The sequence below is a fragment of the Schistocerca piceifrons genome, chromosome 1, assembly GCF_021461385.2.
Source record: "Schistocerca piceifrons isolate TAMUIC-IGC-003096 chromosome 1, iqSchPice1.1, whole genome shotgun sequence".
Classification (NCBI taxonomy): domain Eukaryota; kingdom Metazoa; phylum Arthropoda; class Insecta; order Orthoptera; family Acrididae; genus Schistocerca; species Schistocerca piceifrons.
The window spans coordinates 681,224,322-681,250,523 of NC_060138.1; the positions used below are offsets into that span (position 1 = coordinate 681,224,322).

Genomic DNA, 26,202 nt, shown 5'->3' on the forward strand with positions numbered 1-26,202 from the left:
GTTCCTTCAGAGAATCATAACTGGTGATGAGACATGAGTCTACAGTTATGTTGAGACCTTCTCCAAGACAAAAAATCTTGTCAGGTCAGGTCAAATGTCAAAGCCATGCTGATATTTTTCTTTGACTTTGAAGGGTTTGTTCATCATGAATTTGTGCCACAGCGACAAACTGTTAATCAGGGGTACTATTGGGACCTATTTTGATGTCTGCAAGAAAATGTGAGAAGTAAATGGCCTGAACTGTAGCAAGATAATTCTCGGCTCTCGTGTCACGATAATGCAACCACATTTTTGTCCATGTTGGTACATCACTTCTGGACAAAAGAAATATCATTGTGCTGCCTCATCCTCTGTACTCTCCAGACCTGATCCCTGCAGACTTGTTTATTTTCAAAGTTGAAAACCACATTGAAAGGATGAAGATTTTCAATAATAGATGAGATAAAAGAAATTTGCAGACAGTGATTTGCGCGATCCAGCAAGAGGCATACCAAGGCTGCTTCTGGAAGTGGAAACAATGTTGGGAGCGGTGTGTCAATTGCGGAGAAGAGTATTTTGAAGGAGACCATGCACAATAAGGAAATGGTAAGTGTAGAAAAATTCTGTGGACAATGTTCTGGCGTTTTTTGAACAGAGCTCTTATCTACATCCCTGCACAACAACACCTTTGCCAGAGTTCCTGATGATGTGTAGCTCTGTTTCAATCACATATTTGCTGAGGCAGTTAGCTTTCTGGAGGTTCATTGCTTGCTGGGAATTAGAAGTTTCCATTAACAGAGTCCCACTGCACAAGCACTTGTCAAATTTTGTGCCACAGATTCCCTCTAAATGCGTTTTGATACAGAAAGGTGAAACTTTCTCATAATTGTCCTTTCGTCTGGCTGCTATACACACTTTCTGGCCATTGTGTTACTATAAATGGCAGCACTCTGAATAATTACTGAATCAGGACTAGCTGGAGGAGGAAATTTTGAGAGTTCCACCTTGGTCCCATGAGTAGCTAGGGAATAAGTGTCCACTCAGACAGAGCCCACTTGCCTGAGTAAGCCTTATACAGCTTAGATACAGCAGTTTCCTCAGAGGCTGCCTGATAATGACTGTTCCACCTCAACAGCCACGCATCTCATTGGCACACAACACGTCTTGAGATAGGGTTTTACCATCTTTGCGATCTGGGCCGTCAAGCTGAGATCCCCATTCCCTGTGGCACATAATATTCCACTGCCATGCCATGCAGTGGATTTATTCCAAAAACTGTCATTATTTCAAATTGTAGAAATGTGAAAGTTTCACATGGTTTCCCTGGTTCACCTTACTGAAATTTACAGGCGGATAGCAAGTTTATGGAAATGTAGCTTTAGTTTGAAAATGGTGTATCATGTTTAATGGCTGATGAGTGAATATTTATAATGAAGAAGGACAATGCTCACAGTGAGGAAGGATTAACTTTGGCAGATAATGTGGGAAGTTTTTTGAACATCAACCTTATAGCCTCTAGTGATTTCCATCCTTGAAGGATTTTTTGGGTAGGAAGCACCTTGAAAATCAGAACAAACTAGTAGCAACAGTATATGCTGAAGACCTAGAAAAGCTTGTGAAGTTCTATGACATATCTTCAATGTTGAATAGTAAAGATGTAGGAAAATAGCTAAGGCATTAAAATATGTTGTAGCATAAGTTATCTTTCATTATCTTAAATAAATATGTCTGGAGAAACAAACTTCTTTTACTTTCAGAATTAACATTGTACACTGGTAATGCTATCCAAGTATGACTCATGGCCTGCCATCACAGTTTTATTGTCTCCTACATTCCAAATTGCACAGTAATTCTCCTGCATACCTTGTGGGACTAGTACTCCCTTCTTACAGGATTGCTAGTCCCACAAGATATGCATGAGAACTTATGTGAAGTTTGGAAGGTAGCAGATGAGATGCTGTCATGAGTAAAACTGTGAGGATGGGTCGTGAGTCGTGCTTGGATCACTCAGTTGGTAGAGCACTTGCCTCTAAAAGGCAAAGGTCACAGGTTAAAGTCCCAGTCCACACGGTTTTCATCTGCCAGGAAGTTTCAAATCAGCATACACTCATCTGCAGAGTGCAAATTCATTCTGAAAACATGGGCTTGGATCCTTACACCACTTGTCTGGAAAATTGTTTGATGCTAATAGCATGTGAAGCTGAACAATGCTTTTTTCATAGTTTAGTACGACTCCTTGGTTATAAATGTATACATAGTAATCACAGCAGCTAAATTTTTTTCTTGCCATGTGCTAGCTGACATGTTGGCATTTGTGGCTAATATAAATTCTACTTGAGCACTGTTCTTATTAGCATTATAAATATTAATGTTTTCATTTATTAATAACAACTTTGAACCATAAACTAATTTCCCAACAATCATAGGGTGGAGTCTTCTAGGTTCTTGTTCTTTCCTTCTACAAAAAAACATAAATGGCTCTGTATCCTTTACTCTTCACACATGCTTCTTAAATAATCATGCAGGACCTGTAACTGCTATGGAACTATGCACAATGGCCATTGTTACATCCTTTTTATTGACAGAAATACTGCTGGAAAAAATCTTGAGTTCTTTCTTATCTTTAATGATGTCTGATCTTGCACTGTGTGGCTTGTCAAAATGCTTGATTTCATATGGTGCTGATCTTAATGGGGTGGGTTGGTCATTCAGATGTTGGTGGTATCGCATGGTGTGGCACTGATTTGTCCCATACTTCAGCTGATTGACAACCTGCTAGAGAATTTCAGTGGGTTCCTGCTGATGACTCTTATGGTTCTGTAGAGAACTAGAATCCTGTCTCATATTTTCCGCCCTTCCCATAGATTCCACTTGACAAGGTGAGATGTTTATAGGGTGTGAACCTTACTAATTTAATGAAGCAGTATCAATAAAATCTGGCAATGAGTAATACAATGCCACTTATTGAGGGAAGAGCACACACTTAAACAACTCTGAACAGATTGGTTAGAAGATAGTGTTTATAAATGAGGGCAAAATGAGCACTTTGCAAATTAACCCAAACAGTTCACAACAATCACAGCAACTTCCACTTCTAGAGCATGGCCATTAGTAGGCACCTGTCTGCCAGCATTTGACTTCAATACTACCGATATCTAGGATACCATCAAGCAATATGTGCATGGTTTGACCCACCTCTGAGCAATTCCATGCTTTTTCAAGTGGTGGTTATGTGATGAAAATGAATTGGTTTGTAGTGAAATGTCCAAAACATTTCATGTATTTGTGAAAATACCTTGGAAGCTACAAAATTCTCATACAATTAAATATGCATGATGTACAAATGGATAAGTACAGAATTCAAATTAAGAACCATGATCCTGGACAGTTTCTATATGCTGGGCACACCTGCTTCACGTGTTTACAATGTGATTTTGTAAATGTCTCTACGGCAACGCCTCCTCATAGCTTTCTACACAGCTACTGGTTTCACCTACAGCTATTTGCACTTTGCAGTTGAAAGCTGTCAAAAGTGCTGCCAGGGCCAGGAATTTTCTTAATTTGACACAACTGCGTAAGTGTCTTAGTAGTGAAGAATAAATCTATTAAAACTTTGTGCATGATGCAGCAATCTTCCATGTATCTCATTATTTATGACACCATATCTGTTGCACTGTATGTCGTACAATGATGTATTTGTGAAGATACATTCAGTGGCATATTTGGATACTGTCTGGAAAATGTGTTAAGAATAGAGTTAGTAGAAAAGCAATAAATTTAAATGTCAGTGTTTATGATATCATATCTCCCGAACTATGTGTGATACATGATATGTGTTTGTTAGTACATTTAATGGCGTATGTAGATACTGTCTGCGAAATTCATTGTGAATACAGTTAGTAGAACAGAAGTAATACATTTAAATGTCATGTATGATGTGGCAGTTTCTCAAGCATTTCATTGTGTCATGTCTCCTGAACTATTTTAGGCAGGTGAGTTCTTACTTCCACAGTGATTATTACCTGACAGTAAAGGCTGTGTGTACCAAGTTAGATTTAATTGCTCCAGTGGTTTAGGAGGAGATGTGGAAAAACCACACACACACACACAAACACACACACACACACACACACACACACACACACGCACACACACACACGCACACACTCTCTCTCTGTGCACACACATTATTTAGGTAATAAGCATACACCACGGAAAGTATAAAGTACAAGAGTACTGAAAGTTCAGAGTGGAATACAAACAATGGGAAGAGTAAAGATAAGCATTCACCACAGTGGCAGACTAAGGGATGGGCACAGAAGGCATTGGGCTGCAGTACCAGACATTTTTAATCAAATTCCAAACACCAAAATATGTTCAGTAGATAAGGAACAGTTTGGACTTCGAGGCCCCAAATGTATGTAAAATATAAACATAGGTACCTACTTACCTATTATCAGACCCATGCAATTGTAATGGGTGTGTTCAGATTGAATGAAACTCAAAAACTGTTGAATGATAACCAGTTGTCTGCCAGTAGCAGTTATTCTGCATGAAACTTTTTTAATACCTATGCCATCTGAAGATCTGTACTACAAGTACAGTTTGAAAATACGAGCATAAGTACTGTGAAGAGCTTGTCAGTGATCTATTAATTTTTTTAACTGGAGTATTAAATTATAAAAATTACTTGGCAGAGCACTTGCCCGCAAAAGGCAAAGGTCCCGAGTTCGAGTCTCGGTCTGGCATACAGTTTTAATCTGCTAGGAAGTTTCATACTTTTTTAAAGGTTATAAATAAATATTATATAGTTTATTTTATGAATATGAAAACCCAACTAGATTAATTAGACGAGAGTCCTCTAGATTTAAGCAATGATTTTTACCAAATGTAGACATCAAGATCAACACTAGAGTCACCTAAATTTTACATGCTGGAACTAACCATAGATAAACATTTTGTAGCCCCCCCCCCCCCCCTGAACAAATCCAGTATAACACAAATCTTTATCTAGTTATAATCAGCACCTTAAAGGGGTGCACTCTGTGCCTCTATGGTAACTTCTGTGCGAAACATAAATACCACATTTCTAATTAGGTTATTATTATTTTGAACTTTTCTAACACATACAATCAGAAATGCATGGACAGTTAAAGTTCTATAAACCCTTGCCAACATTAGACTATTTCTTTACACTCTTTTACAGAAAATAACAGTTTATTTTAATATCAGAATGTGTTACAAATTGTAGAATCATGATATGTAACTAACAAATAATGGTTTATTAAATAGTAAAATAAAAACAATCGTTTTATGCATTGAAGATTTCTGCTTTATTGTCAACCACAATATAAACACTACACACAATATGCATTTGAAAACGACCATGTATTTATGCTCATGATGGTACCTATCTGCTCTCTACTACGAGCCTACAGAGAGAAAAAAAAACTGTTAATGGATGAGTAGGCCATGATCTGTCACTGAAATAATATATAGTGGAGAAAATTATAAAATCTGAATCTTGCTCCAATGTACAGATAGTTGTTGAGACTACAGACACAGATTAAAAGCATACTGCATGTGATTTTAATGAAGACTTTGACATTAGTGAACTAAAATTGATGAGAAAATTTTGTAGCATTGGATAATGTTAGAAATTTGTTTAATAAGGTGCATGTGCTGCAAGAAATAAAAAGGTTTCACTGGCATCTATGAGGGCATGCTGAAAAGTAATTCCTCTGAATGTTCTATGTAAAAACTCATAAAGGTTTTTAAATAAAGCAAAAGTTATTAAAATCCTACGTCTTTCATATTCATCATTGTAGAATATTTGACTTTGCTGATGGAGCCACAATCTTACACCTCCTTGCACCGCTTCATCACTATCAAAGTAATGTCCTCAAATGTGTTCTTTAAGTTTAGGAAACAGATGAAAACTGGGGCCAAGTTGCGACTGTGTAGAGGATGGTCGCCCTACGGTCTGGTATTTTCATGCTGGAGGAGAGGGTGCTCCATGTGGAAACAAACTCTTTAAACTCAAAACTCGATTAAAGCACACTGTTTCCCCACCATGATGTTACACATTACAATTCGAAGCTCGCTACTGGCTTAGGACTGCAAATACACTACTGGCCATTAAAATTGCTACACCACGAAGATGACGTGCTACAGACACGAAATTTAACCAACAGGAAGAAGATGCTGTGGTATGCAAATGATCAGCTTTTCAGAGCATTCACACGTGGTCGGTGCCGATGGTGACACCTACAACGTGCTGACCTGAGGAAAGTTTCCAACCGATTTCTCATACACAAGCAGCAGTTGACTGGCGTTGCCTGGTGAAACGTTGTTGTGATGCCTCATGTAAGGAGGAGAAATGGGTACCGTCATGTTTCCGACTTTGATAAAGGTCGGATTGTAGCCTATCACGATTGTGGTTAATCGTATCGCGACATTGCTGCTCGCGCTGGTCGAGATCCAATGACTGTTAGCAGAATATGGAATTGGTGGGTTCAGAAGGGTAATACGGAACACCGTGCTGGATCCCAACGGCCTCGTATCACTAGCAGTCGAGATGACAGGCATCTTATCCGCATGGCTGTAACGGATCGTGCAGCCACGTCTCAATCCCTGAGTCAACAGATGGGGACGTTTGCAAGACAACCATCTGCACGAACATTTCGATGACGTTTGCTTCAGCATGGATTATCAGCTCGGAGACCATGGCTGCGGTTATCCATGACGCTGCATCACAGACAGGAGCACCTGCGATGGTGTACTCAACGATGAACCTGTGTGCATAAATGGCAAAACATCATTTTTTCAGATGGATCCAGGTTCTGTTTACAGCATCATGGTGGTCGCATCCGTGTTTGGCGACATCGCGGTGAAGGCACATTGGAATTGTGTATTCGTCATCCCCATATGGTACGGGGTGCCATTGGTTACACGTCTCGGTCACCTCTTGTTCACATTAACAGCACTTTGAACAGTGGATGTTACATTTCAGATGTGTTACGACCTGTGGCTCTACCCTTCATTCGATCCCTGCGAAACCCTACATTTCAGCAGGATAATGCACGACCACATGTTGCAGGTCCTGTATGGGCCTTTCTGGATACAGAAAATGTTTGACTGCTGCCCTGGCCAGCACATTCTCCAGATCTCTCACCAATTAAAAACGTCTGGTCAATGGTGGCAGAGCAACTGGCTCGTCACAATACGCCAGTCACTACTCTTGATGAACTGTGGTATCGTGTTGAACCTGCATGGGCAGCTGTACCTGTTTGACTCAATGCCCAGGTGTATCAAGGCTGTTATTACAGCCAGAGGTGGTTGTTCTGGGTACTGATTTCTCAGGATCTATGCACCCTAATTACATGAAAATGTAATCACATGTCAGTCCTTGTATAATATATTTGTCCAATGAATACCCCTTTATCATCTGCATTTCTTCTTGGTGTAGCAGTTTTAATGACCAGTAGTGTATGTAGAAATGAAAAATAAAGATGTACAAAGCAAATAAAATTTGTTTTATTTAAAAAGCTTTCAAGAGTTTTCACATAAAAAATTTGGAGGCGTAACTTTTCAGCAAGCACTCACACATGCAATTGATGTGAGTGTGGATGTTGCTGATAAATGAACAGTCCAAGAAATGTTTCACTTTTTAATTAAATGGGACTTCAGTGAATCATTACCCTGTACATCACTTACAATACAATATTTCTTGACCACCTGTGTCTCAGTTCCATCATGCGAGAGATGTTTTTCTAGGCTGAAACCAATAAAAAATTATCTTTGATCTACGATGAATCAGTAATGACTAGCCAATCTGTCCATTTTATCAAATGAAAGAAAAAAAAGTTTCAAATGAAATAGATTTCAATGATGTTATTGAGAATTTCAGTAAAATTAAGGCATGAAAACCAACTACAGGATGTTGTCCCACTCGAAATAGGCCTCACAACCGTGTGTAGTAATTCTACTGAAATTTTGCCGTGTAATTTGTGACATTTAATGCAGGAACACTGCACTCTGCATCATTTGATGCAACAGTGTGTTTCTGCATGTCACTGTGGCTGGAGCTCAGCATTCAGCATTTATTGTCAATGTATCATTATTCTGTTGAAGAGCGTGTTTTTTGTGAAACAATATTGGATTGCTGGTTCCATTAAGACAATGTTTGTCAAATAGTTTGGTGACCAGTTGGTGTACAAGATGGAGAGCAGTGGAAAGGTGTTGGATCTTCATGGCAGGCATTGTCGGAAGAAAAAGTGACTGACATGAAATGCTTATTGTTTGCCTCTCTTGCAAAGCCTATTCGACATTTATCTCACGAATGTGGAATGTCATGTAGAACATGTCACAGAGCTGCAAAGAAAGCCGTCATGTATCCATACAGGTTTACGGTTGTTAAGGAACTGAATGTCAATGACAAAGACAAACACATTACATTTTGCTGTTGGCTTCAGCAATTTAGTGCTCAGAGACCAGGAATATTGCAGTTCACATGGTTCAGAGATGAAGCGTGTTTCCACTTCTCTGGTTATGTAAGCTCTCAGAATACGCATTTGTGGTGTAATGAAAATCCACATGCATTGGTCGAGCAATCCCTGCACTCACAAAAAACTGGCATGTTCTGTGCAACATCACAGTGTTGAATCATCGGACCAATTTTTCTCAAGTCTACTGTGGCAAGTGCAGTTTACATCAAAATGTTTTTGGAATTTGTGAACCAGCTGGACAATGAAGAAATTAACCTCGGATGTTACCAAAGGATGGCGCCACACTTCTCAAGTGACCATGGCTGACGTCGAATTATTTTTCTTCTGCACAGTGATTTCAAAAGGACTGTTGCCCGCAAGGTCACCTGATTTAACAACACCCGACTTTTTCCTCTTGGGTGGCCTAAAAGGCAAGGTATGCACGAATAAACCACACAACTTGGAACTTTACAAGAGAATATCATCTGTGAAATCCAGGCAGTGATACCAGAGGTTCTACCAGCAACATTTGAGAATCTGCAGCATCATGTTCAACTGTGTTTACAAGTTGGGGATGGTCACTTCCCGTACGTCTTGTGATTCACCTTTATTTCCCCATGAACAAGGTATGACATGTTCGTTTCATTTTATTTCATTTCCTCATTTTTATGCAAAGCCTTTATGCATAATTTAAGCAAATGTTAGTTTGTGGGGCTTCTTTCGAGTGGGACACCCTATATTTATGAAACTAACTGATACTGTAACTGTACAATCGTAGTTTCCAGATACATAACATAAAGATAATTATCTTACTCTATTCTTTATTGTTTCTTTGCACTCTGCCTGATGATTGCTGTGCTAAATGCCGATTCACATTCTGAGTTTCTTGCTTATAAGTATGTATATTACAGTTACTGCGAGCACAGAGTACACACCTTATAAACGGAACCTGTACAGAAAATTGAAATAGAGATCAAAATAAACATCATTTCTGCCCTTTTTATTACTCATGAAAACCACACACTGCATGTTGTACCACCATACAGCGAGAACTTCAGAAGAGGTGGCCTAGATTGCTGTACACACCGGTACCTCTAATACCCAGTAGCACGTCCTCTTGCACTGATGCATGCCTGTATTCATCGTGGCATACTATTCACAAGTTCATCACGGCACTGTTGGCCCAGATTGACCCACTCCTCAATGGCGATGACATAGATCCCTCAGAGGGGTTGGTGGGTCATGTCGTCCAGAAACAGTCCTTTTCAATCTATCCCAGGCATGATCGATTGGGTTCATGTCTGGAGAACGTGCTGGCCACTCTAGTCGAGTGATATCATTATCCTCAAGGAAGTCATTCATAAGATGTGCACAATGGGGGTGCAAATTGTCGTCCATGAAGACGAGTGCCTCGCCAATACGTTACCGATATGGTTGCACTACCAGTCGGAGGATGGCATTCATGTATCACACAGCCATTACAGCACCTTCCACGACCACCAGCAGCATACGTTGGCCCCACATAATGCCACCCCAAAACAGTAGGGAACCTCCACCTTGCTGCACTCGCTTGATAGTGTGTCTAAGGCGTTCAGCCTGACCGGGTTGCCTCCAAACATGTCTCTGCTTGAAAGCATATGCAACACTCATCACATCAGTGAAGAGAGAATGTGATGCAAATCCTGAGCGGTCCATTCGGCATGTTGTTGGGCCTATCTGTACCGAATTGCATGGTGTCGTGGTTGCAAAGACAGACCTCGCCATGGACTTACGGAGTGAAGCTGCGCATCATGCAGCCTATTGCGCACAGTTTGAGTCATAACACAACGTCCTGTGGCTGCACAAAAAGCATTATTCAACATGGTGGCATTGCTGTCACGGGTTCCTCTGAGCCATAATCTGGAGGTAGCGGACATCCACTGCAGTAAAAGCCCTTGGGCAATCTGAGCGAGGCATGTCATCAACAGTTCCAATCTCTCTCTATCTCCTCCATGTCCGAACAACATCACTCTGAGATGCCTGGACACTTCCCTTTTGAGAGCCCTTCCTGACACAAAGTAACAATGCGGGCACGATCAACCCACGGCATTGACCATCTAGGCATGGTTGAACTACAGACCACATGGGCCGTGTACCTCCTTCCTGATGGAATGACTGGAATTGATCGGCTGTTGGACCCTCTCCGTCTAATAGGTGCTGCTCATGCATGGTTGTTTACATCTTTGGGGCGGGTTTAGTGACATCTCTGAACAGTCACTGTGTCTGTGATACAATACCCATAGTCAACGCCTAGCATCAGGAGTTCTGGGAACGAGGGTGATGCAAACCTTTTTTTTGATGTGTGTACTTGACTGTTTTTTGTCAGCTATTAAATCTACATTATTCATGTTTTACAAAATATACACTACAAATAAATCAATTCCCAAGCAGACTGAGGGTCTCATCTACTTTCGCCATCCTGGGTCTCCGACGGGCTTAGTCCGCCACTGACTCACCATATAGCTGTTTGTTAACCCTGTTTATAAAGTTTAGATACAAGGTCAACTTTGTTTGTGTTTCTGTCAAACAATGACCATCTCTACTACCAGTGTATGAAGGCGTCCTTATGCTGTGTATTGTCTGTCAGCCAACATAAAGTCTGTGGATTGTTGTAAAAGATACCTCAGTTAAGCTCGGGGAAATGTGAAAATTTCTCACTAAACTGCCATAAGCAGAATATATACAATACAAAAATAAAATAATACTTAAGATATGATTTTTATTTTGCCTGCAGCAATTATAGCTGAAGCAACTGAAATGTTTGCGCGGCGACTGAGAAGTGATATTCCATGTTGTGGTTAAGATGGAAACTTTAGGCAAATGAAAACTGAAACAGTAGTATAATGATTTTCAGACTATATTAGTAACCTACAGAGAAATAACACCTACACAGAGATAACATCCTGGTCAGAGTGCATCTCATGTAATTTTGTATCCACTACATTTCTCCAAGCAGACATTTGGCTCAATTAGGTTACATGATTTTTTCACAAGTTCACAGTATGAATAACAATAAAAAAATCATATCTGTAATTCCTATAATGGTGTTATACCTTCTATAATAAAGAATTTCAACTCAATTAATATGGAAACATAAAAATATGGCAGAGGTTTCTTGAATATCAAACAATAAGCAAATGGGTATAGTTTATCCTAGGCTAACCTATTCATGGGCCATCTAGGGGAATTCTTCAAGTGACTATGGATCCCAAACCCCTCATCTGGTTCAGATTCAATGATGACAACTTTGTAATCTGAAAAAGAGCAAGAGGATAACCTATTCACATTCCTTCAGAACCTCTACAACTTCTCCCCCATTCATTTCACCTGGTAGTCATCAACCTTTCCTCGATGTTGACCTCACCTCAAAGAAAGCTACATCAATACCTCTGCCCATATCAAACCTACTAACTCACTGAGGCCTTCACAGATTGTAATTACACTCTCAACCCTGTCAGAAACAGATATCTCATGCCTTATCTCTGCCGTCACTCACCAGCTTCCAAAGTCCCACCGTCTGCCCACAGAGCAGTATTCCCATTATGGCTCAGTACAACCCAGGACTGAAGCAACTGAATTACATTCCACACCAGAGTTTCAACTACCTCTTGTTATTTCCTGAAACAAGGAATGTCCTACCCACTATCCTTCCCACCTCTCCCACAGTGGTGTTCTGGAGCTCACCTAGCCTACATAATACCCTTGTCAATAGCTACTCAACCCCTGCTCCCAACCACTTGCCTTATAGCTCATATCCCTGTAACAGACCTAGATGCAAGACCTATCCCATTGAAAGCAGGGTTAGCTGCGGAACATTCATACCATCTACAAGCTACGTGTGCATGACAACCAGCAAGCTGCATAAATGGGCACCGACAAACTGTGGCCAACGAACAGCTGGACCACCCAGCTGCTACGCACATTGCCCGAGACAGCATTCTTCATTTCAATGACTGCTTCACAGCTTGCGCCATCTGGATCCTTCCCACCAACACCAGCTCTTCTGAACTGTGCAGGTGGGAACCCGCCCTACAATATATCCTATGTTCCTGTAACCTTCCTTGCCTCAACCTTCGTCAGTCACTGTCCTTCACCCACCTATCCCCTTCCCTGTTCCCCACTCCAGCACTACACATCCTGCTATTCCACCAATGCACCCACAATCTTTTTATTTCTCTTCTTTTCCATTCCCCACCCTTTGACTACCATCCTAACTGCACTTATTTGCCCTACCTTCGCCCCTCCTCATCCCTGTATGCTCACACACAAGTAGCACTTTACTGTCTTTCACCCCTATCCTGATATCCATCTCCCTTCCTGTCCCAGCCACCTCTTGCCCCCATGACGCGCTGTTGTTCGCAGTCTGGCCTCAGTAGCCAATGACAGTGCTTATGTGTGTGAGAGTTGTGTTTGTGTGAATGTGTGTGTATGTTGTCTAATTCAGAAGAAGGTTTTTTGGCCTAAAGCTTACTTGTTTAGCAGTCCTTTTGTTGTGACTGTCTGTGACTCAACATCTCCCAATATGGTGAGTACGCAGACATCTTCATCACTAAATTCCATGTTCTTCTGTTGAGTGTGCAGTTAATAGTAACTGATGCAAAACTGATTCATATTTTTTGCGTGTGGGATAGTTACGATTCTACAAGATAATTCTTACAATAAAGTAAACACAGCAATCAGCCACCGTTAATAACCTACACTACTATCTCTATACTACTATATTAAGGCAAGTTGTAGTTTAACATTGTTACCAAAAATCTTGAATAATTCTCACATTTTTATTATATACTGTAGAAGTAGAAAAGATTGTCAGCAATAATACATTCTTCACTGTTTTATGTCAAATTTTTACATGATACTGTAATAAACAATAGGGCTGACAAAGGCTATATATATTTTAATACACACAATATATAAACACATATGTAATATGCAATGGGGAAACCTTGTACCAAAAATCTTGAAAAGTTATTTACTGATTTACTCCAGATTGTTACACGATACTCGGATGAACATTGGAGACAGGCCATACATTTTTATAATATAAATATATATGCGACACATAAGGGGGAAACATTGCTATCAAAAATCTTGAAAAGTTCTTGACTGATTTACTTCAAATTTTTACACAATACTCTAATGAACATAGTCTATAGAATGCACATGAGCTACATATTTTTTAAACAATGTACAAGTATTCAGTTAAAACTGACTCCAATTAAAAAAATCCTGTGCTGTGCTCTGATGTGCAAAGGAGCTTCCTCATAGTCAGAGAAATGGTTTCTCCCATATATTTCTTTCCCATTACATTCATTTTTAAAAAACTGTTTGTACAATAATTTGTAATTTTGTTTTCTTCCTCGCAATCTTGGTTTTCACAGAAAACAGAAAGTTCTGAGTATGGCTTATTGGCTTACAATTAGCATTGTACTAGGGAACACAGACTTACAGTAACAATACACAAGGCTCCAGGTAGGGGAAGAAGAGAAGAGAGAGGGGGAATGAGAAGATGGACAAAGAGAAGTGAGAACAGGAGATGGAGAGAGAGATGGACAAGAGGAGACAGAGAAAGAGTGAAGGAGGAGGTGATGGACAGAGAGAAGGGGGAGGAGGAGGAGATGCACCAAGAGAGGATGGGAGGAAATGGATAGAGAGAGGGAAGAGAAGGAGATTGGAATGTGTATCCAACTTCCATATGTATTTAGCAATTGCAAAGCACTGCCGGGTTCATTAGTGCTATATATTTGTAAAAGTTGCGAACTGACAGGTTTATCATCATAAGGCTCTTCACATTAGAATTCTGTATAGTTTATGCTGCATGTAGTATGAAATGTATGGAATTTTAAATGTGAACAACTGTATGATGATGAATGTGTCAGTTCAAAACTGATCAAGTGCCATTTGTTCCAAATTAACAGTGGCTGGTTTTACTTTACTGTAAGAATTAATCTCACTATGACCATTTTCAAGAAAATAGCAGTTATGATTCTCTCTCCAATTCCTCACAAACAATATTAGTTTAGCACCTGTCATCTCGTTGTGCAAGTCAGTAGATATACTTTTCACATACATGAGAAACCACAATAGTAAAAATGTATTATTCCAGAAAGAGAGAGGATGTAAATCAGATCCAGAATGAGGAATATATAACTACTTCTGATACGGTCCCTTCAAATGTTGCAAACACTTCAATACGTGTGGTTTTTCAGCAGTCACTTGTGAATGTTCAGTGCCCCTATCATATATATTATTTCGTAGTTTTAAGTCTTGATTGGAAAGATAGTCTTCACTGCAGTGATCAATATAATAAATGACTAAGCCAACCACTAAATTCAAACGCAATTTGTTTTCCATTTATTGAGTAAGTGCATCACTGAGAACACTTCCTTATTAAAATAGGACTGACAATTGTGACAACTGTTAAAATTTAATTGCAATGGAATGAGACATAGGGGAGAAAATATAGTTGAGAGGTTATTTATGGCCTTTAAAGCCAATAAAACAAGCAGCCTTTACACAGAATTTAGTGGTTAACACAAAACATATACATTAGAATGTGAAACAGCAAACAGTTTTGTATTTTCAAGTGAGTGATCAATGGGTAAATAGTATATCAACTTTATCAATTAAAATAATAATTTTAAATTTGTTTTATTTTTTCAAAATTTTAAAATTTTATTTTGTAGCTGCAAATGCAGTTTGTACTTTAGTGGTGCAAGCTATGAAATAATTTATAACAAATAAACTTTATCAATAGATTCCACAGTTTTAAATATCCCTTCACATACTATTCATTATCTGAAAAGTGTGTTACAAAATCAACAGGTGGTGAATATCCCTCATATCTAAGTTCTTCATCTTCAGTTGATCTACTTGTTTCCTGATTGATTGGTGTATGCACTTGTGAAGACTGATTTCCACCTTCATCATCCAAGAGGCTGACCTCATCTTCAATTGAGATACTTAATTCCTGCTTGATCGGTACAGGTAAATGACAAGAGGCTTGTGAAGTTTGACTTTCCACAAGGACATCACCACTGTCACAACTTTCGTCAGAGCATTGTACTTGGTTTTGTACACAACATAATGATGTCACATGAGATATCTGTAAAAATGGCTCAGTTCTACTGTTTTCATTGTTCACAGATGAAATATTTCCAGCATAAGACTGAAGGCGGCATGCTAGAAGAAAGAAGAAGAAACATTATTTTTCTTCATTATCCTATAATATCAAAAAACCAATAAAGAATGGATTGGCAGATTCCTCTAATCTTACAGCCAAACAAATAAAGGAAAAGACGCGCCCACAGGATATTTCTCAGTAATGTTCTGCATGATACAAGTAACAACCACCTTGCAACTTTTTATGTGTACCTAAAACACAGACGTGACCATATAAACAGTCTCCTAACAATAAAAGCAGCCTGGTAACATTTCAGTATGTGACTTGCATTCCAATGCATATAAATTCAATACATGGTTCAGTATTGCGTTCAACTGCACAGATGCAGCAGGCACACAAAACAATGAGTAGAGTGAATTCATTCATTTCATTCACACACTGTTTTCCATAAATCCCACAATGAAGAGGAGCCTTTAGAAGTGTGGAGTGAGTCAAGTTACACATTAACAGCCAGAGTCATAGGAAGAAGCAGGCTACTTCTGTGAAGAAATTATAACTAATGCTAATCTGATCATACTCACAATTATGACAACTATTACTAGATTACTGTAGTTATGTATATAAGGAGAAAAACAACCACTTTGGGAGGAAAAACTATTGCTCCATTTTTTAAACTAGTCAGTTGCTGTATTTATCTAAAGTGCCAAACAAATCCTTTACTTCATACAGACTACAATCAGATGCCTATACACAGGCAGGATCTAGATCTACCTAATATGAACATTAAAACAATGGAAAGTCCAGGATGGAATAACAACAATATGAAAAGGATAGATTCTGTTTACCACATCATAGCGGAGATGTTAAGCTGCTGACACATACAGTAAAAGAGACTGCTAAACATTTAAGCTTTCGGATAAAAACGTACTCCCCAAAAAAGCACGCACCCACACACACACTGCTGTTTTGTGTGTGTGTTTTCCACAACTGTGCATTGTGACAATATATATTTATTATATATATTAGATATTATTTAAGATGAACAACTAAATGAAAAATACATTAGGTTTAGTTGTGTTCACTACCCAAGTATGAGGGGCGTTTGTAAAGTCTGTGCAAAAATAAAAACTATTTACGTGTTTGGGGGTAAACCTTTTTTATTTTTCAACTTATTCTCCTTTTAGACTTCTACACTTCGTCCAACACTGTTCTGATTTGTTGATCCCTTCTGAATAATAGGAATTGTCCAAGTCTGCAAGCTAGCTATTAGTTGCTGCAATCACCTCATCATTTGAATAAAATCTTTGTCCCATCAGCCATTACTTCAAATTGGGGAACAAATAGTAGTCCGAGGGAGCCAAGTTTGGAGATTAGGGGGGATGTGAAATGAGTTGGAATCCTATTTCCATTAATTTTGCAACCACAACTGCTGAGGTGTGTGCTAGTGCATTGTCGTGATGGAAAAGGACTTTTCTGCGGTCCAATTGCCGGTGTTTTTCTTGCAGCTCGGTTTTCAAATGGTCGGTCCAATAACTTTGAATAATATGCACCTGTAATAGTTTTACTCTTATACAGATAGTCGATGAGGATAATAACGTTGAATAATATGCACGTGTAATACTGGTAGTTTTACCCTTGTCCAGATAGTCGATGAGCATGATCCCTTTTGAATCCCAAAAGACAGTCGCCATAACCTTTCCGGCCTTTTTTGGTGCAGATTCTCCCTTGGTAACCAATTGTTTTGATTGTTGTTTGGTCTCAGGAGTATAGTAATGTATCCATGATTCAACCACAGTGATGAAATGATGCTGAAAGTCCTGCGGATTCTTCCTCATCAGCTGCAAACCATCCTTGCAAAACTTCACACAATTCCATTTTTGGTCAAGCGTGAGCAATCGCAGAACCCATCTTGCAGATAGCTTTCTCATGTCCAAATGTTTATGCAAAATATTACTTACCCGTTCATTCGAGATGCCTACAGCACTAGCAATCTCATGCACCTCAACTTTTGAGTCATCCATCGCCATATCATGGATTTAATCAATGATTTCTGGAGTTGTAATCTCCACAGGGCATCCTGAACATTCAGCATCACTTGTGCCCATATAGCCATTCCGAAAATTTTGAAACCACTGATAAATTGTTCTAATCGAAGGTGCAGAGTTACCATAATGTTCATCAAACTTCTCTTTTGCCTCCTGAGGCGTTTTGTCTTTCATAAAGTAATGTTTATTCACCACACAAAACTCTTTTTCGTCCATTTTCTGACAGTCACTCAACTTTCTTGATTCACACGAATGCCACACACAAAGAAATAGACCAATATGGCTAAAACTTGGTGTGTGTTCTTTCCAAAGATGCTACTAATTAAACATGACCTCAGTACGTGCCGGTGGTGCCATTTCCTGGACTTTGCACGGACTTTTCAAACACCCCTCATATAATGGGAACAGAAACTTTAATGTGAAATACGATATCACTGCAATATTGTTTTCTCTAAATTGATGAAAAAATTTATAGCTGTTCTTTATAAAGTATTAACTAATACATTTACTATATTTAGTTTTGTTGTCCTTACGAAAACGTTTATGCTATACTTCTAAACTCCAGATACAAAATTAGACTTGTAACTAGTTATTATTTCTGGAAACAGATTTTTACCACTGAAACAAACAAATCTGGTGGTGTTTAAAAATTACAAATTTTAAAAGTTTGGACTGAGAAGGATGGGTGTCAACCAAGTGAAGAAAGTTGCAGTTACCAGAGGAAAGGCAGCGCATGTGCAACCTGTAGCTAGAAGTCAAATGAACTATGTTTTCCAAATTCTGCCCGATGCACTCAGCCATTACAGAACCTAAGGCAAGTATACTATCAAAGCACTTATTCTAATGCAGGGCTTCCCAAGCTTGAGCTGACAGACCCCTTCAGTCGAAAATCCATAGCAGAGCCCTAGTCACTCAAGAGCATAGTAACTTTAAATTTCAGAGCGAAACCCATGGGAACTGAAAGATTCTTAATGCAAATGCCATGTTCCCAATGACACGACACCCCCCGAAAGTATCAATAGTCTTTGGTTTAGAGATGAATGAAAACAACTTGAAATTAACAATCCAATTTGAATTTCCACTGTATCCAGACACCTACTAGTGGATTTACTCCCATTGTTGAACACACTATAGCCTGATTAAAATTACTTGGTAATTGACATTTCACATGTTGCAGCTGCCTTCCTCCAAGAGCAATCAACGTCACGTCCAAACTGTTCGCTGTTGACAAACTATCGCTTGTGGTCTGTTCACTTCCACTGTTTGGCTACTGTTATGTAAGGAGCATGCATATTTCATAACAGTCGTGTGTGTGTGTGTGTGTGTGTGTGTGTGTGTGTGTGTGTGTGTGGTTTTTTGTGAAATCCGAAGAAAAATGTTCAAATGTATGTAAAATCTATGGGACTTAACTGCTTAGGTCATCAGTCACTAGTCTTACACACTATTAACCTAAGTTTAACTTCCGCTAAGAACAACATGCAAAACACACACACACACACACACACACACACACACACACACACACACACACACACACAAGGGAGGACTCGAACCTCCAGTGGGAGCGGCCGTGCAATCCACAACAACATGGTGCCTTAGACTGCGCGGCCATTCCGTGCGGCTGTGAAGGAAAGAGGCAGACCCATGATTCGGGATACAAACACATCACAAAAGAAAAGAGGCCAAGGAATTGCCTTTGAAGGACTATTGTGACATCAGTTGTGCAATGTATGGCAATACATTAACCCAGTTTACATGCGTTTCCAAAACCGGATTTCGTAAGCCGATGTCCCAGTTCTGCTTTTGGTTGGTCAGGTAAACACTTCAAAATCAATTCTGGAAATCTGCTTTTATAAAGCCATTTTCCAGTTCCACAATCGATTTTCGTGCCCGTGTAAACAGCATGGAAAGTCTAGTTATTTTTACATCTTCGCGTATCTACTGAACGGCAGCTGTCAGTGCACAGCCGGCAGCTAGCAGGTGGTGTTGCAACAGTGTACTGTCAGTTGGTAGCTGGCGACTGGCAGGCGGCATGGCAACAGTTTAGCCATACTTGACAACTTCAACTACTACTTGGACACTATATCGTGGCAGTCAGCCTCGACTGTAAACAAATTAGTAAAACAAACAAACAGACTTTCTTATTTCTATATCAGAAGACAAAGCATTTCACAGAACGTAAGACTTTTTTTCTCAAAGGAAATAATTCTGGCAGAGGAGGTTTACCTTTAACAAGGTGGCACGTTAAAAGTCCTCATTTGTTTATGCTCACAGCCAGTTGCCACAACATAGTGTCAGAGTAATAGCAAGTAATTGTAATTGGAGTATAGGCAGGCCATACTTTTAACTGAGAGGACGGAATATATTATAAAGAAAAGAAATTAGCTTTAGAGATCATTTTAATTTTCATAACAAAAATGTCAATGCCAACAGAATTCAATTAATAATTATTTTGTAAATGATAGTTGACAGAAACAAAATTCCTCTTGCGTTATAGTTCAGGTACGTTCACTGAGCATCTACGAAGAAAAATGCTTTCTTCTTTACTATAGATGATGTTAAGTCCCATAGTGCTCAGAGCCATTTTTTTACTATAGATGAGCCTGTACGAATAATAATGGAATCCTCATGTGATGGTTGAGGGTGCTTCTGCTGACACAATTTTGAAAAGCTGAGAGATGGATGTCTGGTTCCGCACCGTATTTAGTTTTGTGGGCAGCATAGATTGAGAATCTAGATACACACATGTATGTTGTGGCAAACGAAAGAAGTACATGTTTTGCCTTTTCAACAAGGGGGTAGTATTTCTTGTTATCCAAGTGGATCCAAAAGTGTGAGTAACCGTCAATGTCAAAACTTGATTTCAAGGTAGGGTCTGTGGCAATTTCTATCAACAATTCATATTCATTTGATGATAGAATGTTCAGCTTTTTGGATACAGTGAATGGGTTGACCACCCATTCGTATTTCTGCAGCTTCTAATCTTCAGCTGTTGGGAAATAATGCTCCAACAATGACATCAAGCTTCGGTGATGTTCCAGGATCTGATGAAACAAATTCTTCCCAAGCACCAATGTTTTGTTTTTTAAAAACTCCTTCAGAAGAGGAAAACACTTGGCCTCCCCCTCCTCGACACTCTCTGCCCAAAAATTGACTTTCCTCTTGAATGCTTGAACTTTGTCAATAGCAGTGACCTTTGTTTCACTTTGCCCTTGGAGTGAAATATTCATTTCCTTAATTTTGGAGAAAATATCTGACAAATAGGCAAGTATACACTGCCAATTTTTGTCGTTAATAAGGTCTGCTAATTTGATGTTATGGTCTAAAAGGAAAGCTAAGACTTCCAATCTTAATTCGTACAACTGAGAGAGTGCATTCCCATGTGGGAGCCATCTCACTTCTGTGTGGAGAAGCCGGGTACGATGAAGGCTTCCCATATCTTCACAAAGTATTGTGAAAAGTCTTTATTTCAACAGCCTTGATTTTATGTAGTTAATGATTTGAATGGATTCGTCTAAAACTTTCTTGAACGAAACAGGCATTTGTTTTGTAGCTAAAGTGTATCTGTGGAGAGCACAATGACCACTGCCGCAATTCTTGGCATTTTCTTTTATTTTCGTTATTGCTCCGACTGTAGGACCTGTCATAGCTTTTGCACCATCTGGGCACACATCTATGCAATTAAGACTATGAAACTTCATTAGTCCTTAAAAAATCATCGAACAGATGGAATATTTCAGCACCTGTTGTGTTGGCAGGTAGTGGTCTGAACAATAAGAGGTCCTCCTCAAAACATCCAGAATATTCATAATGGACAAAAGCCAATAAAATTGCTAATCCTGCAACATCAGTGGATCCATCTATCTGCAGAGAAATTGAATTGTGTTGGATGCGAGAAACAAGAGTGCCTTTCACATCATTTGACATGTCAACAATGCATCTCTTGACAGTATTGTTTGATAATGGCACCGAAGATACAAGCTTTACTGCCTTTTCGTCTAGCATGCACGAAACAATATCACTAACACACGGCTTTATGAGATTTTCTGCAATGGTATGAGCTTTGCCTGTTTTTCCCACTCGATAACTAACCAAGAAAGAAGCTTTTAATGAATTTTCATTAATTGTTTTTGCATGAGTTTTCATGCAATTCTGAGAAGCAGCTAGTTCAGCAACCTTCCTTTTGAAAAAATCGATGTCTTTAGCCTGGAAATCCGGGTGAGTACCTTCAAAATGACGGCGCAATTTAACTGGAACCACTGAACTGTTCGGAAGGACTCGCGCACAAATTACACACTGAGCTTTACCCTCCTTTGTCTCCATAAAGCCCATTTCTAAATAGCTTTCATTGTACTTACGCTTCTTGGTTATTCCACTTCCAAAGGATATTGCAACCAATGGAGTACTTGCAGCGTTTTCATGTAATAAATCCGGCTGTGGAGCTTCTTGTGATTGTTCTTCCTTTGGTCACCCTCCCTTCTCATTCATTTCAACTGGAAACTTCCCTTGTGAAGGCGATGGAGAAACTGCACCCTTCTTCAATGATCCTGACTTCCGCCACCAATCCATGTTAGAGGTAATAAACTAGTCAAAAATCAACTTATGAAATAGGTAGTGCACTGACAAAGCAAGTTTAACATTTAACGATGCCTTGGGCCGTATACATGCCAGCAAGTGCTGTGATTGATCGACAAAGCTTACTCCGTGCATGCGTACGAGGTTTCAGCACATCTAGCACCGTGAGCCGGCACACAAATGATCCCCGTATTGTTGCAAAACAGTCGCAGAGAAGCCGCATTCTCCGACACTAAACTGTGTATGCATTCTCACTTAGGAACCGCAAAGGCTGCTTGGGAATACGACCTGAAGTAAAAGTACACGTTTTTCACACACACACACACACACACACACACACACACACACACACACACAAAAAAAAAAAAAAAAAAAAAAAAAAAAAAAAAAAAAAAAAAAAAAAAAAGTGATGAATTTGATTTTCACATTTTTATTCAATAATTTTACTCATTATTTTACACCATTTGGTGAAAGGTGGCCGCGGACCCCCTACAAATAGTCGGCGGACCCCTAAGGGGTTGGTAATAAATCACTATGTACAATTTTTTACTTCTTTACGGCTATAAATAGCAACCACTACTGGTGTCCAGCCTATTCTTGATGTAAAGTCTATTCATAATTGAAGATTGCATTGCTATTCACTTCTGGGTAAGCCAGCTTTCTTTTCCTGGTAATACTGTGTTTGCATTGCTATTCACTTCTCATTTCAGCTAGCTTTCTGCTCATAGTAGTACTATGTCAACATTATTATTATCAACAACAACAAAAATAAATAATGATGACGATTAATAATAACAATAATACAATGGAAAGCCCAGGATGGTGTGACAACAACAGCTGTGCCATACAGTTGCTAAACAAATGTCCAACACAATGCGCTTCACTTCAATGACTGCTTCACAATCTACATCATCTGGATCCTACCGACCAATACCAGATTTTCGGAGTTGCACAAGTGAGAACTGTCCCTTCGATATGAAATTAGCTAGTCCCTGCCCTCCACTTATCTAACCCCTTCGCTGCTTCCACTCTAGCAAAACACAGCCTTCTATTCCACTGGCACATCCAGTCCTTTCGCCCTTCTTTTCTTTTCTCCTTTTCAACGCCCACCCCCCTCTTCACCTCGTTAAAGTTCCTGACTGCACCTAACAGCACTATCCTATCCCCACCATGTCCCTGCACTCCCACAAGCAGCATTACAGCTTCCCCCACCCCCCACACCACCCTGCTATCCATTCCTCCCTCTCCCATGCCACCTCCATACCCTCGCTGCTGGATTGCTGCTTCCGTCAGGCAGAACACAGTCCACTCACAGTGGCTAGAGACAGTTGTCATATGTGCGTGAGTTGCGCTTGTGTGTGAGTGTGTTCCTACTTCAGAAGGAGGTCGCCTTTTGGCAGAAAGCTAAAATGTAAAGCAGTCATTTCCTTGTGTCTGTTGCAACCCTATGTCTCTATATGGTGAATAGCAATCTTTCATATTGTTGTTAATAACAGTAAAATAATAACAATAATAATAAGTCATGTGACCTTACCCTGGATACTTGGGCAGTTAACTAACACAATAACGACCTTTTCTCTTTCTTTCTCGCAAAGACAATTGTTGTTCCTCTGATTAATGGTTGGTGAACTACTCATATTTCTGAGCACAGTATGAAATGGCCCATTCTAAGATTTCTCTAAATTAAAATCCCAAAGATGCATGATACTCATAGTTGATGACTCCTGAGGGCATTTCCTGCATGTGGTGCACACTTCACTTACTGAGAGGGACCTATGTGTCTTCACTTAACCGTGTGAGTCAAAAAATACTCATCCACAATAAATGCACACTATTCATAGTCTCTCATTCAAGCCCTCTGCCTACCACCAAGCTTGAGGACTACTACCAGTTCTGAGAATGCTGCTGCAGATTGAATTCTGTGCTTCTGCCATGCAAGTATGGCTACTGGTTTTCACTGCTTCAACCAAAACCTTAATGGAAACGAATCAAGGTGATAGGCAATCCTGGTACTGATACAAGCAATTAGTTGCAGCTAGCTGCACCCAGTGTGTTCAACAGCCACCACCCAAGAGTCTTCCGTCTAATGTTTTGGTGAGATGGCTTGCTATAGCTGTCAGGAACTTAAACAACTGCTTTCCAGCCATCAGCTGTATGCATTATTCTACATTCTTTACCAATTTCGGCCAAAACAATCATCATCACAGTAAGAAAAAACAGTACATCAGATTGATAAGCAGTTCATTTTATCTTAAGAAGAACTGGAAATTCTCGAAGTTACAAGATAACCATATCGTACGCCATGATTCTAAACAGAGTAAATTTGGCTGCACAATAACACACAACCAAGAACAGAAGAATTAGCATGAGGACCAAGATCAGTCTTCATGTTTCTGTGATATACTCCATCACCCACCTAACGCCGGGACTCCCAGTAACAAGTATATCCACTCACTGCTTTTGTATGGAATTGGGGAGAAATTTATTTTCAGCAGTGGGCAACACCTCATACCCATTGTGAAAGTGTACCGAGACCACTATGTGGCTGGTGCCCTAATCACTTCCTGTCATAATATTCAATCCTTCCATTGTCTGCCAATCACCATTATGTGAGTATTAACTATCCAAGTCAATCATATTGAAAGACATAAACGGTCAGCAATAGGGAGATGATGTCATACTGACACGTAAGGACATAACTTCATTTTGAGAATGAAATGTTTATCTTAAGAGAGTTTATGTTGCATGGACACACATGAATGAAGACATCACATAAGTAAATGAAGATAATGATGATGTTTGGGATGGGATGCATGATAACATACTTATTAGTGCCAAAATGTGAATTTATAAAATAGCAGTGCGGGTTTGTTAATGTAGAAAGCCTTTCAACAAATTCTGTTTGGCAAGCTGGCTAGAATCATTCTGTCATGCAAAAATAAACAATGTTCTATAACAATATGAATTAGATGAGAATCTGTACAAAAATTTATAGAGTACTTGGCATATGATGCGTGATTGCAAAAGTTCCCACACAAATTAGGGGCGATCCTCAGACCATAAAAAAAGCATTCTAACAAAATGTGGCATAATGATGTCTGCACACAAACTGAATGGTCCACATTACAAAAAAGACTCTCACATCCAGTAACAGCATTTTACTTTAATGTAACTTAACTTTGCCTCAGTGGCTAGAAGATACACCACTAAGGTTGGTTGGTTGGCTGACTGCCCTCGACACGTTATCTTTCACTTACAGCAACTTACTCTGTCACTGACATTACATGTACCTGAACACAGTATGGTCACTTCATGTGGAACATGGGTTGGCTTGAGGGACACCTTTGGATCACACTGTCAGCAAAATGTGGAATGTATCGGTTTCTACAATTTCTTCCTTCAAAACTAGATTAAAAATTCATTCTAGTAGTCATTAATGGGAACAAGATAAGTCATAATGTACTTTTGTAAAACCTGTGTTTTCATTACACAGATGAACAAATGATTTCAATGAAAACACCATAGTTTGCATGAAGTGCAATGTATAAAGGCATTTTAACACAAACTATTCTGGGTATTACAGAGATCTTTCTGAACATGCAAAAGTAATGCCAAATGAAATTTTAGTTGGAGAAGTAGCAAACTATTTTTATCAAACAGAGCAAAAGTAACCAGATGACAACAAGTTAGTCTTTTTGTCACATACAAATTGTAAACAGGGCCAAATGAAGAAATGTGTGCTTGCTGTGGCCAATTTCACCTGTTCAAACAACAATAAGAATTTTGAAAGTATCAGCATATCTAGTAATAACACTGAGCTAAAAATAGGACACACAACACAATTGGTTTGAACAGTCGAGGAGACAGAACACAATTTGTCCGAAAAGTTGATGCATAAGCATTAATTTGATGGAACTCTTTCACAGCAGCTGCTCTTCCCAAAAGGCTGAAATTT

At 39.3% G+C, this 26,202-nt stretch overlaps 1 protein-coding gene across 2 annotated transcripts in view; it reads right to left on the reverse strand.

The window, feature by feature from the left end:
* Positions 1 to 15,221: 15,221 nt before the first annotated feature.
* Positions 15,222 to 26,202, reverse strand: part of LOC124713219 — a 181,640-nt gene continuing 170,659 nt past the window's right edge. For both annotated transcript variants that reach the window (XM_047242932.1, XM_047242931.1), the window contains exon 9: positions 15,222 to 15,686. In XM_047242932.1, the coding sequence (XP_047098888.1) occupies positions 15,292 to 15,686 (395 nt within the window). In that variant the 3' untranslated portion in view covers positions 15,222 to 15,291. The remainder of the gene's footprint in view (positions 15,687 to 26,202) is intronic.